Consider the following 13,831-nt stretch of genomic DNA (forward strand, 5'->3'; position numbering starts at 1 on the left):
CTCAGGTGCTGATTTTGGATATTTGTATATTACAAATAACAGGATTTTGTTTTATAAATCTAAATATTTAAGCACACTGAGGAAAATAAGCACTGACTAATTTGGAATATGCAGACATTCTGTTATATTCTTGAGCTTGTAGCCTTCATTAAACCTTTCTCAGGCACATCAGTGGAAATTGAAAAAATATTCCAAATAACAACAAAAAACGTTACGTTTTGACTCGGGTGGGTGTTTTTCGTATATGCCCCATTACTTGACCGTCAAGCAATAAATTTGCAGCCACCAGGTTCAATCAATTATCCTGAAATGAGCGCAGAAGGCTGCGTCTTTAGTGCTCAGCAGCTGCATAAGGGCTCTCATTTGGAGCCATGGTTTGGCCGCGGCTCGAGCTGCTGGTGACACTAACGTTGATTGTGAAGCTGGTGTCAGGTCGGGGATGGGTGTGGATCAACGAAAGTCAACTTCTGAGGTTTTACGAGACTGGTCAGTGGAGCGACCCTCTCAACTTTACCGAAGGTAAACCGATGTCACGGGATTATTACCGCGAGGGGTTCCGGACGCTTGCCGTTGATGCGTTTTCCACGTCTACAGTCACTGGAAATTACTGGTGCATTGACAAGTTGGAGTCTTTTTTTTTTTTATTTAATTTTATTTTACATCTATAGTCGGAACAGGTCTTGTAAAGTTTTGCACCAACCCACCCCCACCAAAAAAAAAAAAAATCGAAATAATATATATATATTTCATTGCACAGGTCGGATATCTTTTCTGCTTCTTGATCTCGGCGAGTTGCATTAATACGAAATTCATTCCATAAGTCTAACGCACAAGTCGTCAAATTAAGGCAATTTGTACGAGTCAGATGGGCTGGTAATGTTTTTGCTTTCCATTGGAGGAACACGGATTTGCGTCACACAGCTGTGAGCATCAGAGAGGGAGAAGTTGGTGTCTCTGAGAATCTATACCCTGCCCAGTGAAAGTGGTTTTCATATACTTAAGCTGTCTCCCCAAAAGCAAACAAAGCCATTGCAAACAAAAGCAAACAAAACCCATTGCATCTTCTGTTTGACCTTTTACTTTATTTGTATGTCTGGACAGGTGGCGTGAGCAGTTTCAGTGAACTAAAAGCATCAAATAATGGCAGGCAGTTGAACAGCTGATCAGCTGATAAAGTCCCAAATGTCCATACTATTGAATTCATGGCACTCAAATATTATGGTTAATTACATTTAATTTCTGGATAGTTGTATTCTAATTGAGGCAGAGGGCAAGTTAAAGAGACATTCCACTTTATGGGTATGCGTGAGTTTTTGACTCCAACAGCTGGTAACTACCAATCATCTCCTGCAGATGGCAACGTTGACTATGATGATTACAAAGATGAAACTCCCGAGGAAACGGAAAGTGTTGCCACTCGTGAAGAATCTAAGGATGTGCTCAAAGGTGTCTCTGCTGGTGAAATGTACCTTGGGTGTGAATGAGTTTTATCTATAAATGGCACTGGGTAACAACTTCCCCCACTTCTCCAGATGACTACATGGACTATGACTACACCAATGAGGATGAAATTCCTGACAAAGCTGAAGGTGGTGAAACCTCCTATGAGGGTGAATTATTTGAGGCTGAAGGTGTTCCAGCGGGTAAAACTTGTTTGGGTTATGGCAGTTTTTTTTTATTTATTAATTTTTTTATTGTTTATGACATTTCTTAACAACCGCCCGTCTCCTCCAGATGATTACATATATGAAGATGAAATTCCTGATGGTGTGGTGATAAATGAAGATTCTTCTGAGGATGCATTCCTGGAAGTTGAAGGTGTTGCAGCAAACGAAACATTTGACCCTTTTGCTGACAAGATGGATGAATTTGATTCTGGTCCAAACAATCAGCTTGACAGTACAGAAGTTGGATTCCGTGTAGAGTTTGTGGATGCCCCTCCAAGGAGTTGGATCGGCTGCACTAGTTCGAATGTTGATGGGCTGCATGTTGTTTGCAGTGAAGATGGTTTCCAAATTTCTCTGCCACCAGGCTTGTTAAGTGAGGTCCAAGTTGTGGGTATGAAGTTGAACTCTTGATATTTCTTGAATTTCTCACTTCTTGTAAGAAGTGCAAGGTTTTTAGGATGCTTTCCTCTCTCCCCCCAGGCTTCAAGAGCATTTCTTTCAAGGATGCTCCGAAGAATTGTGGCTATCGCATGAACCAGCTAAATATCTTGACTGTTCCCTTCACTGGTTGCAATGTGAGAGAGGATGTTAACGATGTAGGTTACTGAAAAGTAATTCCACCTGTATGTGTATAAGGAACATGTCATGATATTCTTGTCTTTGTCACAAAACTCATTGAAATTCACTTCAGCTTTATAGCCTGCAGCTGTCCACCAACCTCTCAGGTCAGCACCTGGAGTTTACTGCATTTTGTGTAGAAAGTACAATGTTCAACTCCGGCCAGTCCCCTCGTGCTTTTGGTAAACGCACACAGTGCAATAAACCAGCCAACGCTCTACTTCCAACCACTGTCGACCTCACAAGGTGCAATCACCAAACCACTGCACCACCGACAACTGTCAAGCCAGCCACTGCCAAACCCACACAATACGTTGACAGAACCACTACGTCGGCATCAAAACCACCAATGGCACACAGTGAGTTTAAACTGTTCAGCAAATGAGCCTAGGATGTTGCGTCTATAAACTGACACGCTGTAGACGTACAATTTCTTCCTCTTCAGATTGTGCCGTCCACATTGGAGAGCAGATTTCTTGCGGTCAATTGGGGATATCTCCATCAGACTGTGAGACGAGGGGATGCTGTGTGGGTTTGTCCAAACATGCTTGCTACTACCCACTGGATGGTAAAACTTTTTGAAGAGATAAAAAGCCCCCCCAAAAATTCCTTTCTGAGTTGTTCTTTTATGGGGAAATGTGTTTTTTCTGACGTTTTATTCCGCATTGCATCATTCTAGAATGCACTGCAGATGGACACTTTGTTTTTGCTATTCGCCACAATAGTGCATCCATCCCTGTGGACCCCAAACAACTTGTTATTCCTGGGAGACCACTTTGTAAACCAGCCTTAGTTAATGACAAGGTTGCCATCTTTAAGATCAGCCTTAAAGGTTGTGGAGCTCTTTCTTATGTAAGTTGTTCACACAGTAATGCACAAATACAGTCTTTGAATGTAGCACATTAAGATAAAATAGTGCTTGGTCTTTTAAAGCTGATTTTTAAAAAGCTAATCTAGCTATTAAAAAGGTAGATTTTCTTACAATAAGAGTTTAACGCTGCAGTTTTGAGTATCACTGACGCAACTCAAGAATCCAATGTGTCCTATGGTTAAAGGGAAGCACTTGAGCTTCTTTATTTAGCTCTTATCGTGGCTTCCACTTGGACACCATTTATTTAAGAACCTTCTGAAGCAGAAAAAAGACAAGATCTTTTTTTTTTTCTCTCTTCTGACAGGAAGTTGGTGAGACAAAGATCTACCTGATTGAAGTGCACACTGTTGTCAAAGCGCTGAACCTCAAGTTTGGCATGATTACAAGAAGCAATCCGCTCAGGTTGACCTTGGCTCCATGCAAGCATAGTTCTGTCAAAACTTATCTTTTAATTACTTTCTGTTGTCCTAAGCTTAAAAGTATTGTCTGTGTCTTCTGAAGGTTGTTGTTTGAGTGCCACTACAGCAAACACGGCATTGCTCAGGATTCAGTGGCCAGTGTTGGCTATCGGGTCAAAACCTCAACTTCTGATATGCCATCATCGATAATCTCCAGTGGCTTTTATGGCGTAGATCTAAAAATTGCAACAGGTCAGATGTTTGTTCTTTCTCAACAAACAGTATTGAGCACTCTTTGTTAGTTTTAAAGTAAGATTGTGCCAGTACAATTTATATTTTTTTCAGTTTTGCTTTTTATTTCCAACAGATCACACTTATTCAAGTTACTTTCCCTCTTACCATCAGCCCTTGCATCTTCTCCTTGGCCAGCCTATATATCTGGAATTGAGTCTGAAGTCTTCCAAACCAGATGCAGTAATTCTTGTTAACTACTGCTTGGCTTACCCTCTTTCTGCAAAGAAAGCTTTGGTACTTATTTATGAAGGGTAAGCATGGCTGTCTGAAGTGATTGCATGGCTATTAAGGTTCACTCTTGACTGCATGCTTGTGTCTGCAGGTGTGCCAATCCAAACGATCCAAATATCTCCATCCTTAAAGTTATTGACCAGCCCAATAATCGCCATCAGAGACGTTTTCTTGTGACTGCCTTCCAGTTTATGAATGAAAAGACAAACTTGTACCTAAATGAAGAAGTGAGTCAATAGATATAGATTTTGGGCCGCATATTGCAACAAAATATTTGTCAAACCCTGAAGCTAAGTTTGGACTTTTTTTTTGGACTGCTTAAAGTCTGTAGGATGGTTTTTCTTACATGGTGAATATGGTGTTTTCCCCCACAGATCTATTTTATGTGCTCTACAGAAGTTTGTTTGCCAGCAGAGAATACTTGTGAAGAGCGGTGCTTTGATGGAAAAGTGAGTCTCCAAACCTTGCAAATGTCTTATCACTTGTTTTTAGATGACTAATAACTGTTTAATTCTAGGCAACATAAGGATTCGCAACCTAACACCTACTGGATAAGAATAAAGAGGTTTTTTTTTTTAAATCAATGTCTTGTCTTTTATTTCTAAGGGTTAAAACTTGGGTTTTAAGGTTGGCTTTGTCCTGATGCTTTGCAGCACATTATGTCAAAGGAAATTGTCTCCTTGGGGATGGAGAAACATGCCTGTAACTAGAGCAAAGATTGCTCTGTTCTTGTACTATTGCTGAACCGTATAATAAAGCTGGAACTTTGCTGAACTAAATGGTTTAAGTTGGGCTTGTTAAACTTTTTTTTTTTTTTTTTTAACCCCCCTCCTCTAAATTTTCACTTATTACAATTCATTGGATTGTCAGCTATTTGTAGAGCACTTTGCAGAGTAGGTGGGTAACAAAAATTGCAACTATTTAAAGACTAAGACCTGCCTGTTAAGTGTTATAATTTGATGACACCCTTACTCCCTGTATTATGTTGATATGTTTAACCATATTTTTATTTATAAGAATTATGATAGAAATAGGAAGTGACGTCTTCCTCACTCTTGGTTAATTTCTCCCGCCATGGATATGATAAAAATCCCAGTTGTATCTGAGTCGAACTCTGGTGTTGTCAGTCTGTGTGTGTGCAATAAACATGCTGTTGAAGCTAAAGAGACACACTGAGTGTGTTCCAAACGCAAGCAGAAGACTGCGCATTCCTGACTTAACCTCAACACTGCCCAAATGGGCAAAGATTTACCAGTGAGATTTGTAATAGTTAAACAGTTTCTTTTAATCTTTTTTAAATGATATATTAACAAGGTACGTTTAAAAAATAAAAAAACTATCCTTTAAGACGGTTGATAACTACATCAATTAAAGGTCATTGATGTCACCAATCCCTTGTTTTTGATTTGAATTTTTTTTAGGGAAAATATTGTTTGGCTTTTCCTTCTCATCTACCAAAGCAAACAAATATCACACGATCAATTTAGTTTAATCTGCTAGATTAAATCTAAAAACTATAAAGAAACCCTTTCTTTAGTTTTTAAAATGACACCCAACGATATCATTAAAAACAAAGCAATTAATACATTTTTTTTAAATATTTGATTTTATGGTTAAAGCTGTCTTTATTTTTTCTCTCTATTTCTGAGCAATAGTAATGTTTATTTACAACGAACAGTTTTAAATAAGGTAACTCTTTAAAAGTCTCTGGACCGTAATGATGAACATGACACGGCAGCTGTCGATGACCCACAATCCTCTGCGCCATGAAAACTGCTGTATCCGCCGGTGCGTCAACACGACTGAATCCGTGTGCTGCTTGAGCAGAACAAACTGTGTCGTTTTAACTTTAGCTGACATTTTTGACCATCAGTAGCAAACGCAGGAAGCGTCGTCAGGTGAGAAGAGTCACATGTGGATATCAGCTGGGCTGGAATAAACACGAAACGCAGAAAATTTAGCAGAACAGGTAATATTCATATGCTCTCCTCTTGTTTAAAGAATCAGCAAACGACGTATCAGGAAAGGTTAGTTGACAGTATGTGTCATAAGACTTCACTCTTTGCCAGCCAGCTAATATTACAGCTGTAACTCAATCTGCTTTTTTAGCTGGGATATAAGACGTTTATATACTCAACAGGCATATCGAAATCATTGCAAGCCTGCTCAGTATTCCGTTTCAGTATTAGTCACTGCTTAGTTTTTACAAGTAAAGGTTTGAATTTGACTTTTGTGTGGTTACAAATACTTGAGCTTATAATCATAAGTGAAATTAGAGTCTCACTGCACGGTGCACAGTGTAAAATATGTGACCAAAATGTTGTAACAAAAGTACGGTAAGAATGAGCAAACGCAACAGCAAAAACTTGCATGTTAATCTGAAGCATTTTCTAACTGAAATGTTTTCCTGAGCTTTTCCAGATTTTTGTGCACTGTAAGCACAACTCATATCCTGTCTATGACATACACTGTGAAATAACTGGCCGCATAAAATGCAGTGAAACAGCCTGTGCAACGTGCACCATATTCAAGCAACTTCGATTGATTGACTGCATGAAACGTGGCTTTTTGAAGGCGAACTGATAAATGTGATGGTCCTCGGATGTGATGACACTCCTTTTAGGAGCATTTTCCTTCTTGACATTTTCCTCACTCAGATCGCTCATAAAAAAAAAACACACACAAGCAAAGGCACAAGTTAGTTCTGCAAAAGTATAACCAACCCAGCTCCTTGACTTGAAACATGCGTGTCTTGCACTCTGACCACTGTGCATGACAGTAGAGTTACGCATGCAGTCAGCAGCTTTGCAGGGGGGGTGTGGTCTCTGTTTTCATATAAGAAGGCACAGGGCTCAAAGTAGTCTCTCACCATTCCACTTTCCACTTGTTAAACCCTCAGCTCCTGTCACTCGGAGGAAAAAATGGCTCATCTCGCAGCGCTTTTCAAGTATGTGGATGAACACCAGGACCTATATGTGCAGGTATGATCATTCTGAGAGAGGCTGCAGTTTTACTTTTGTAGGATATCATGCTGACGTGGCAGTGGAATCATACATAAATGTCTGTCTTACGTTAACTAGATGTTACTGACCACCGCTGTAACTTTGAGATGGAGCTAGGTTATGTGCCAAAAGTCATAAATGTAAAACCAGTTCTGTGACATGTTAACTGTTGCTGCGGATCATTTTGTTGAAACCAAAGTCTCCACGAGACGCCGGCTTTGGCTCATTTTCTTGCCAGTTAGAGTACGGATTTAAATGTCTGGGCTTTCTCAAAAAAGATAAGAAAATGTATTAATTCTTACTTCCCAGCGCCTTGCTGACTGGGTGGGCATCCAGAGTGTGTCTGCTTGGCCTGAGAAGCGCGGGGAGATCAAGAAGATGATGGAGATGGCAGCCAAGGACATTGAGAGGCTGGGAGGGACAGTGGAGATGGTGGACGTGGGCAAACAGAAGGTAAGCATCTGTTTGGAGTGTGGTGTTTCACCGTCATTGTTTGCATTGTTTTGGCTAAAAGCGGAACAAGTCAGCCACATTGCTGTGTTTTGTTATTATACTTCACCTGAACCTTCTCTCAAATTATGTTTTTTTTTCTTCTATGCAGCTTCCCTCCGGAGAGGAGATCCCCCTGCCTCCCATCATCCTGGGGAATTTGGGGTCAGACCCAAGTAAGAAGACAGTGTGTATTTATGGTCACCTTGACGTCCAGCCCGCAAGCATCGATGATGGCTGGGACACAGAACCTTTCACTTTGGTGGAGAAAGACGGTAAGAGCAGAGCAGCTTTTGCTTTTGATCTGAGTGCGACACGGCTCAAAAACGAAAGTGCTCCACAGTGAGTCACATGAGTAGTCCTAAAGGCTGTTTGAAGATGTAAGACCATATGCAGCATAACTCATTTTAAGGGTTTTGTTTCTGTTGGGATGGTTGCACAAGCTTTTGTTGGACTTGGCAAACATACGATATCCAGTCTCATTGAAACAAATCACCAATGTGTTCCAATGAGAAGATCAGATGGCATTGCTTCCAAAACTAAGTCAAATAAAGAATTTTTTAAATGATGCAACAATAAATAAATAGACAACAATGCAAAATAAAACTAATATCATACTAAATTATACTAATTATGTTTAAAGTGTTACCATCTTAGGTAACACTAAAAGCAACACAAAACTCTTTGTAGAGACCAGAGATGGTGTTTTAATCCTAATTACTTTAGCTTAACTTTAAATTTATGTGATCTTTGAGATTTTATCAGCTTTGCTCTTGTGATCATGTCACTGTTCACTGTACAAAGTCCAGCCCAGTTGCCTCGTTTTTAGGGTGAGCTGTATTATCTTATCTACAAACTCCACAGTCAAGTCAAACCACTTTAAGCATTTCCTTGAATGAACTGCATGATGGCAGATGTTGTTTCTCATATTTGGCTTTATTTCCCACAGTCTGCATCATGACTAAATCTCCTGGTTTTGCATAACTAAGCCAAATAAAGACAGATAATGCCTTATTTAGCGGCTGCATGTCCCTGCCCTGTTCACTCCATTACATGGATATACGCAGATCGCGAGTTATCTAAATATCTTCCGAAGTACACCGACTTTAACCAAACTGTTCTCGGTGAGTAGATAAAAATACCAGAGTTACCCTTTAAACCAGTCAGCCTTCATTTCCCACTGTTGTGCTTGATGAACAAAGCCGGTTACATTAAGACTGTTATGCCACGTTTGGCCACGTGTTCGCTGTTTATTACTGATGACATTGGCATTTGCAGACTCTAAGATATTGAACAGCTCTTCACTTCCTTTTATTTTTTTTCCTTTGTTGGATTTTTTTGTCTTTTAAGCAGTTAATGGTCTTGCATGTTCTCTGGTGATAGTCAGCTGACAGACAGTCACATCCACTTCCTCCGGACTTGTTCCTGCCTGGTCAGCTTTGTTCAGATTTGCCTCTGATTTGCCTTCATGGAGATGGGCTTCTTATCTTATCACATAATATTCTGTCAGTCCCAGTGGGAAAACTACATTTAAGCAAGACTAAAGGTCCTTAGCAATCATAGTGGCACCGTGATTGTCTCATAAACATGAGCTAAATTACACTTATGGAAACAGTCTTCCTGTTTAAATAACAAAAAAAATGTGAAATATCCTATAAAATACTCTTCTGTCTTTACAGGTAAGCTCTATGGACGAGGATCCACTGATGATAAGGGTCCAGTGTTGGCCTGGTTTAACTGCATTGAGGCATATCAGAAGATTCAGCAGGTATAGTTTTTACCTCAGTTCATCTTCTTTGGCAGTGGAAAGTGGAATTTAAAGCAACCTATGCTTGTTGAAAACTACAAGCTTGAAAGATACTGCAGACTCTGAGGTGGTTTTGTAACAGTTCTGACGGTGAATTTGTTTTACTAACTGCAGTCAGTAGCATTGATATAAGATCTGTGCTGGTCAGTTACAAATAGCTGCACTTACTTGTTCACCTCACTTGGCATTGATAATTAAATAGGTGGGGTGAGCTCTGGAATGACATTTTCTGTTGACTGCAGACAGCAACGTATTTTAAGTCATGTATTGTGTTTCTTTTGTGTTTTGCACGGTTTTCTTTGTATACGGGGAAATAACTGGAATGAAGTGCGTTGGGCTACGTTGTGATATTGAGAATAAAATGTACAAAAGATACCCAGAAGCTACACCCTTGCGAGCGTCATCAGTTATCTCCCATGTTTAGCCTACCAATGTCCAATGTTTCAAACTGATGAACTACGAAACATAGTCGCGAACACGGTTAGTCGCAATAGCATTGTTACGGACCCTTTCACGCTACTTTGGTTTCCCAGTGTTTCAGTTTTGGCCAGAAAAGAAACTGAAGCCTCTTACATATGACATGGTAACTTGGGTGTGGTAGAATTGTTTTGAAAACATCGGACACAATGAGAATTTACAAACTGGAATGCTTTTTAAATGCCAAAGTGAAAATGTGGTTTGAAGGAAATGAAGATGTGGTAGTTGATGATGGGAGGGAGAAATGCTATCAATGTTTGAATTTTTTAGGAACCTAGCAAGAAATATCCAAACGTGCTTAGTGGGCTGCGCTGAAAGGAGCAAAATCTGATGGGTTTGGTTACACAGAGTAGCTACTGTAGTAATAAAATTTATTTATAACGCACTGTACTACAGTACTGTACGGTACTGCTAGTTGTATCGGGACAAACGTGTCTTCACATGTTTAGGTTTTTTAATGGTTTTATTGTTTTTTTAAAAAACATTTTTTATTGGAACTTGATTTTATCAGGTATAGTTTCTGTATCTAGCACTCGGTTATGTAAAACAGGCTGACCAAAAATAAAGTAAAAACAGCATTAGGTTTGGTTCATTTGCACAATCACCCTCAAGCTTACCATCAATTTCTCAAACAGCAGAAAATTTAAATTCTGTTTAATTCAAATTCAAATTTCTCAAAAGGCAGCAGCCACTTGTGCTGCCGCTATATTTCCACCTTCACATGTAAACAAAATATATACGTAGGTAGATTTTTATTGTTCAACATCCTCAACAATCCAACTAGTGAATACACAGTGTTGGTTTTTACTTGAATGATAATGAAATATGGAGCTATCTTTAGCCTGGACTCAAACTTACATTTTGCAGTCTTGAAAATTATTGTAAGAAAAAAAGAAAAAAAAACAGATATACTATATATATAAATGTTATGGTTTTAGTTTAAAATGAAAGTAGTCAAACGATGTTAGAAAACTTTTGATTCTTGCACACGTGTATGTCGATAGCATTAATTTAAGAAGCTGATACAAATGATTAACTAACAATATGGAAGAATCAGAAATGGAGCAGCTACTGTAGTAGAAGGAAGTCATTTTCAAAGTGATTAAGGATCACTGTGTGAAAGTGCACCACCGAACTGCTCTTTGCTTGTTGATCACTACGTTTTCCCTGGTCAAAGGTCTTCAAACGTCTTACCCAGCCATCTTTTAATGGTTAAACCAAGGCACGCCACCAGTGTGTTGTTTTGATTCACCTTTAGGTAAAACTAAAGAGAAATCACTAAATCATCATAACATTAATTAAGCGTTACAGTCAACACACACAGAAAGTTATTTTCCTAATTAAATCTGATGTAGCTTCAACTTCAGAAAGTTTTTTTTCTTTTTCCATAAGTCTGACTTTATCTTGCAGGAACTTCCCATCAACATCAAATTCTGCTTCGAGGGCATGGAAGAATCTGGATCTGAGGGCCTGGATGAACTCGTGTTTTCACGAAAAGACACCTTTTTTAAAGGCGTGGACTATGTCTGCATCTCTGACAACTACTGGCTGGGCAAGACCAAACCCTGCATCACCTATGGTCTGAGAGGAATCTGCTACTTCTTCATTGAGGTAGAGTCTCACTGCAGATCTGTTCTTATTTTCAGCATAATGAGTTACATTGTGGCTAAAACAAACCCAGCCTATGTTTCCACAGTGTTGCGTAACGCCACAAATGTACTCGAGCTTTCTAGAGACCCGTGTTTGAATGCAACAATTTAAAATGATGCTTTACTTTAAGATGGAGTGCTGTGAGAAGGACCTACACTCTGGCGTGTTCGGCGGCTCTATTCACGAGGCCATGACTGACCTGATTGCACTTATGGGCAAGTGAAGCTGACAGTAAAGCTGTGGTGTCATTGGAACATTTAAATCAAGACTTTCCCTTGCAACAGTTTGGGGTTTTAATTTTGAGGGTGCCCCCTCTTCACAGGCTCCCTCGTTGACAGTAAGGGGAAGATTTTGATTCCCGGGTTGTACGACAGCGTGGCCCCTCTGACAGACGAGGAGAAAAAGCTGTATGAAAAGATTGATTTTGACTTGGAAGAGTATTGCAAAGATGTGGGAGCTGGGAAGCTGATGCACGATACCAAGGTAAGGAAATAATGTATACTACTTGCATTACTCACCGGTGAGAAGGGGTTGTATTGTGGAGCATTTACCCTCTGTTCTGCCTTTTTTTCCACCGTAGGAGCAAATTCTAATGCACCGCTGGAGGTACCCATCACTGTCCCTTCATGGTATTGAGGGAGCTTTCTCAGAAGGAGGAGCCAAGACTGTCATCCCCCGCAAGGTCATTGGCAAATTCTCCATCCGTCTCGTCCCTGACATGGACCCCGAAGCTGTGGAGAAGCAGGTAAACACGGAAATGCATTCGGGTGATTTCATTCTTACAGTGTAAATTGTATATTCTTCTATTCAATTAAATATTGATACATAATCATAGATAATAAATGTCAATTTTATCGTCTGCACCAGTTAAATTTAATTAGCTATTATTACATTTATTAAATTATTCATTCACATAGATTTACTACCTCTTCTAATCTCCATTCAGTGAAGTAACGTTAGTGTATAATCAAGCCCAGCTTCTGTTTGTTGCTGGCTTTTTTCCCACATCGCATTTGTAACTGGCTGAGGTCTCATTATTGGTAGCTGACATTTATCAATTTGATTCTGGTTCAGTTAAAGGTGTCTTAAAACCCGTCTTTTCTTTTCCACTAATAGTTTGCTCTCTAATTTTGAAGGTAATCGCCCACCTGCAGAAGAAATTTGCTGAACTGGGAAGCCCCAACAAATTGAAAGTGTACATGGGCCACGGGGCCAAGGCCTGGGTCTCTGACTTCAACCACCCTCACTACATGGCGGGTCGAAAGGCCATGAAGACAGGTACAGAGGCTGAATGATGATTTCAGACCGCAGCATCAGTTTGCGTTGGGGAAAAAAACAGAAAAAAGACAAGTAATCCCACTTCTGTAGTTCAGATGGTAGAAAAGAGCAAAAAGTCATCAGTTGTTTCCACTGCCGGAACTAAATTGTTTTAACTGTCTCGTCATTTGGGTGAAATGACTTTGTTTTTTGTTTGATATGTTCCTTAATCTGTTGTTTCCTCCCGGTTAATCATTCTGGATGTAGCCTGAATGATTAGCCAGATGAAACCTGAATACTTTATTGCATTTCTTTGTCCATATTGACTGTTCTGTCTCCCCCACCTTGCTGTGCTTTAGTCTTTGGTGTTGAGCCTGACCTGACTCGTGAGGGAGGTAGTATTCCTGTCACCCTCACCTTCCAGGAGGCCACGGGCCGTAATGTTATGCTGCTCCCTGTCGGGTCCTCCGATGATGGAGCTCACTCCCAGAATGAAAAGCTCAACAGGTTTGTTATTTTACTGTTTTAAAAATCACTGGAAAGAAATATGGTGGCGTTTATCACCCCTACATGGATTTTATGGTATTGCTAGTAATGATTAAATTGCTGGTACGGGTTTTTGCAAAGGTTTTCAGTAACAAAATCCTGTTCTGTTTCTCGATCTTCAGATCAAACTACATTCAGGGAACCAAGATGCTGGGGGCTTACTTCCACGAGGTTTCACAGCTGGAATAAACTGTTGTCCCATCATGAAAAATATGTTCATCCTCACTATCGGAGCCATAATCGTCTTAGTACAATTTACCTTCTATAAGTAAAAATTTTATACACACACTCCAAATAATAAAGGATTTTTCTTTGTTACGTTGTGTTGTCCTGTTTGATTAATGGCTGAAAGTCAGCTGTAGATAAAATGCAATGCATCTTTTATCTGCTTGTTGTATCTCCCTTAATATCACGACATTTGATAAAACTGTAACTTGGTTAGCGGGTATCAGATGCATTTGAGTCATTCGTGATGACAGACTGTCAAAAAGGATCTGTCATTATAGTGTTTACTGTTCTGTATC

General features: G+C 39.7%; 2 protein-coding genes across 2 annotated transcripts; both read left to right on the forward strand.

Moving 5' to 3' along the window:
- Positions 1-371: 371 nt before the first annotated feature.
- On the forward strand, positions 372-4,675 carry LOC140274702 (uncharacterized). Its single transcript, XM_072370072.1, has 14 exons — positions 372-519; positions 1,327-1,446; positions 1,533-1,643; positions 1,735-1,947; positions 2,148-2,263; positions 2,359-2,644; positions 2,731-2,853; positions 2,965-3,137; positions 3,461-3,558; positions 3,658-3,806; positions 3,922-4,099; positions 4,171-4,306; positions 4,454-4,528; positions 4,597-4,675. The coding sequence occupies exons 1-14, from the start codon at positions 372-374 to the stop codon at positions 4,603-4,605; spliced, it is 1,935 nt and encodes a 644-aa protein (XP_072226173.1). The 3' UTR covers positions 4,606-4,675.
- A 1,183-nt stretch (positions 4,676-5,858) lies between these two features.
- Positions 5,859-13,564, forward strand: cndp2 (carnosine dipeptidase 2). The gene is made up of 12 exons (XM_072370353.1): positions 5,859-6,048; positions 6,979-7,060; positions 7,391-7,534; positions 7,683-7,845; positions 9,250-9,338; positions 11,265-11,465; positions 11,635-11,719; positions 11,827-11,987; positions 12,085-12,249; positions 12,641-12,782; positions 13,121-13,268; positions 13,430-13,564. Exons 2-12 carry the CDS (start codon positions 7,001-7,003, stop codon positions 13,494-13,496), a joined length of 1,425 nt encoding a protein of 474 aa, XP_072226454.1. The 5' UTR covers positions 5,859-6,048; positions 6,979-7,000; the 3' UTR covers positions 13,497-13,564.
- The last annotated feature ends 267 nt before the right edge of the window (positions 13,565-13,831 follow it).

The sequence above is a fragment of the Leuresthes tenuis genome, unplaced genomic scaffold, assembly GCF_036924035.1.
Source record: "Leuresthes tenuis unplaced genomic scaffold, fLeuTen1.0.hap1 SCAF_18, whole genome shotgun sequence".
In the NCBI taxonomy this organism is placed as follows: domain Eukaryota; kingdom Metazoa; phylum Chordata; class Actinopteri; order Atheriniformes; family Atherinopsidae; genus Leuresthes; species Leuresthes tenuis.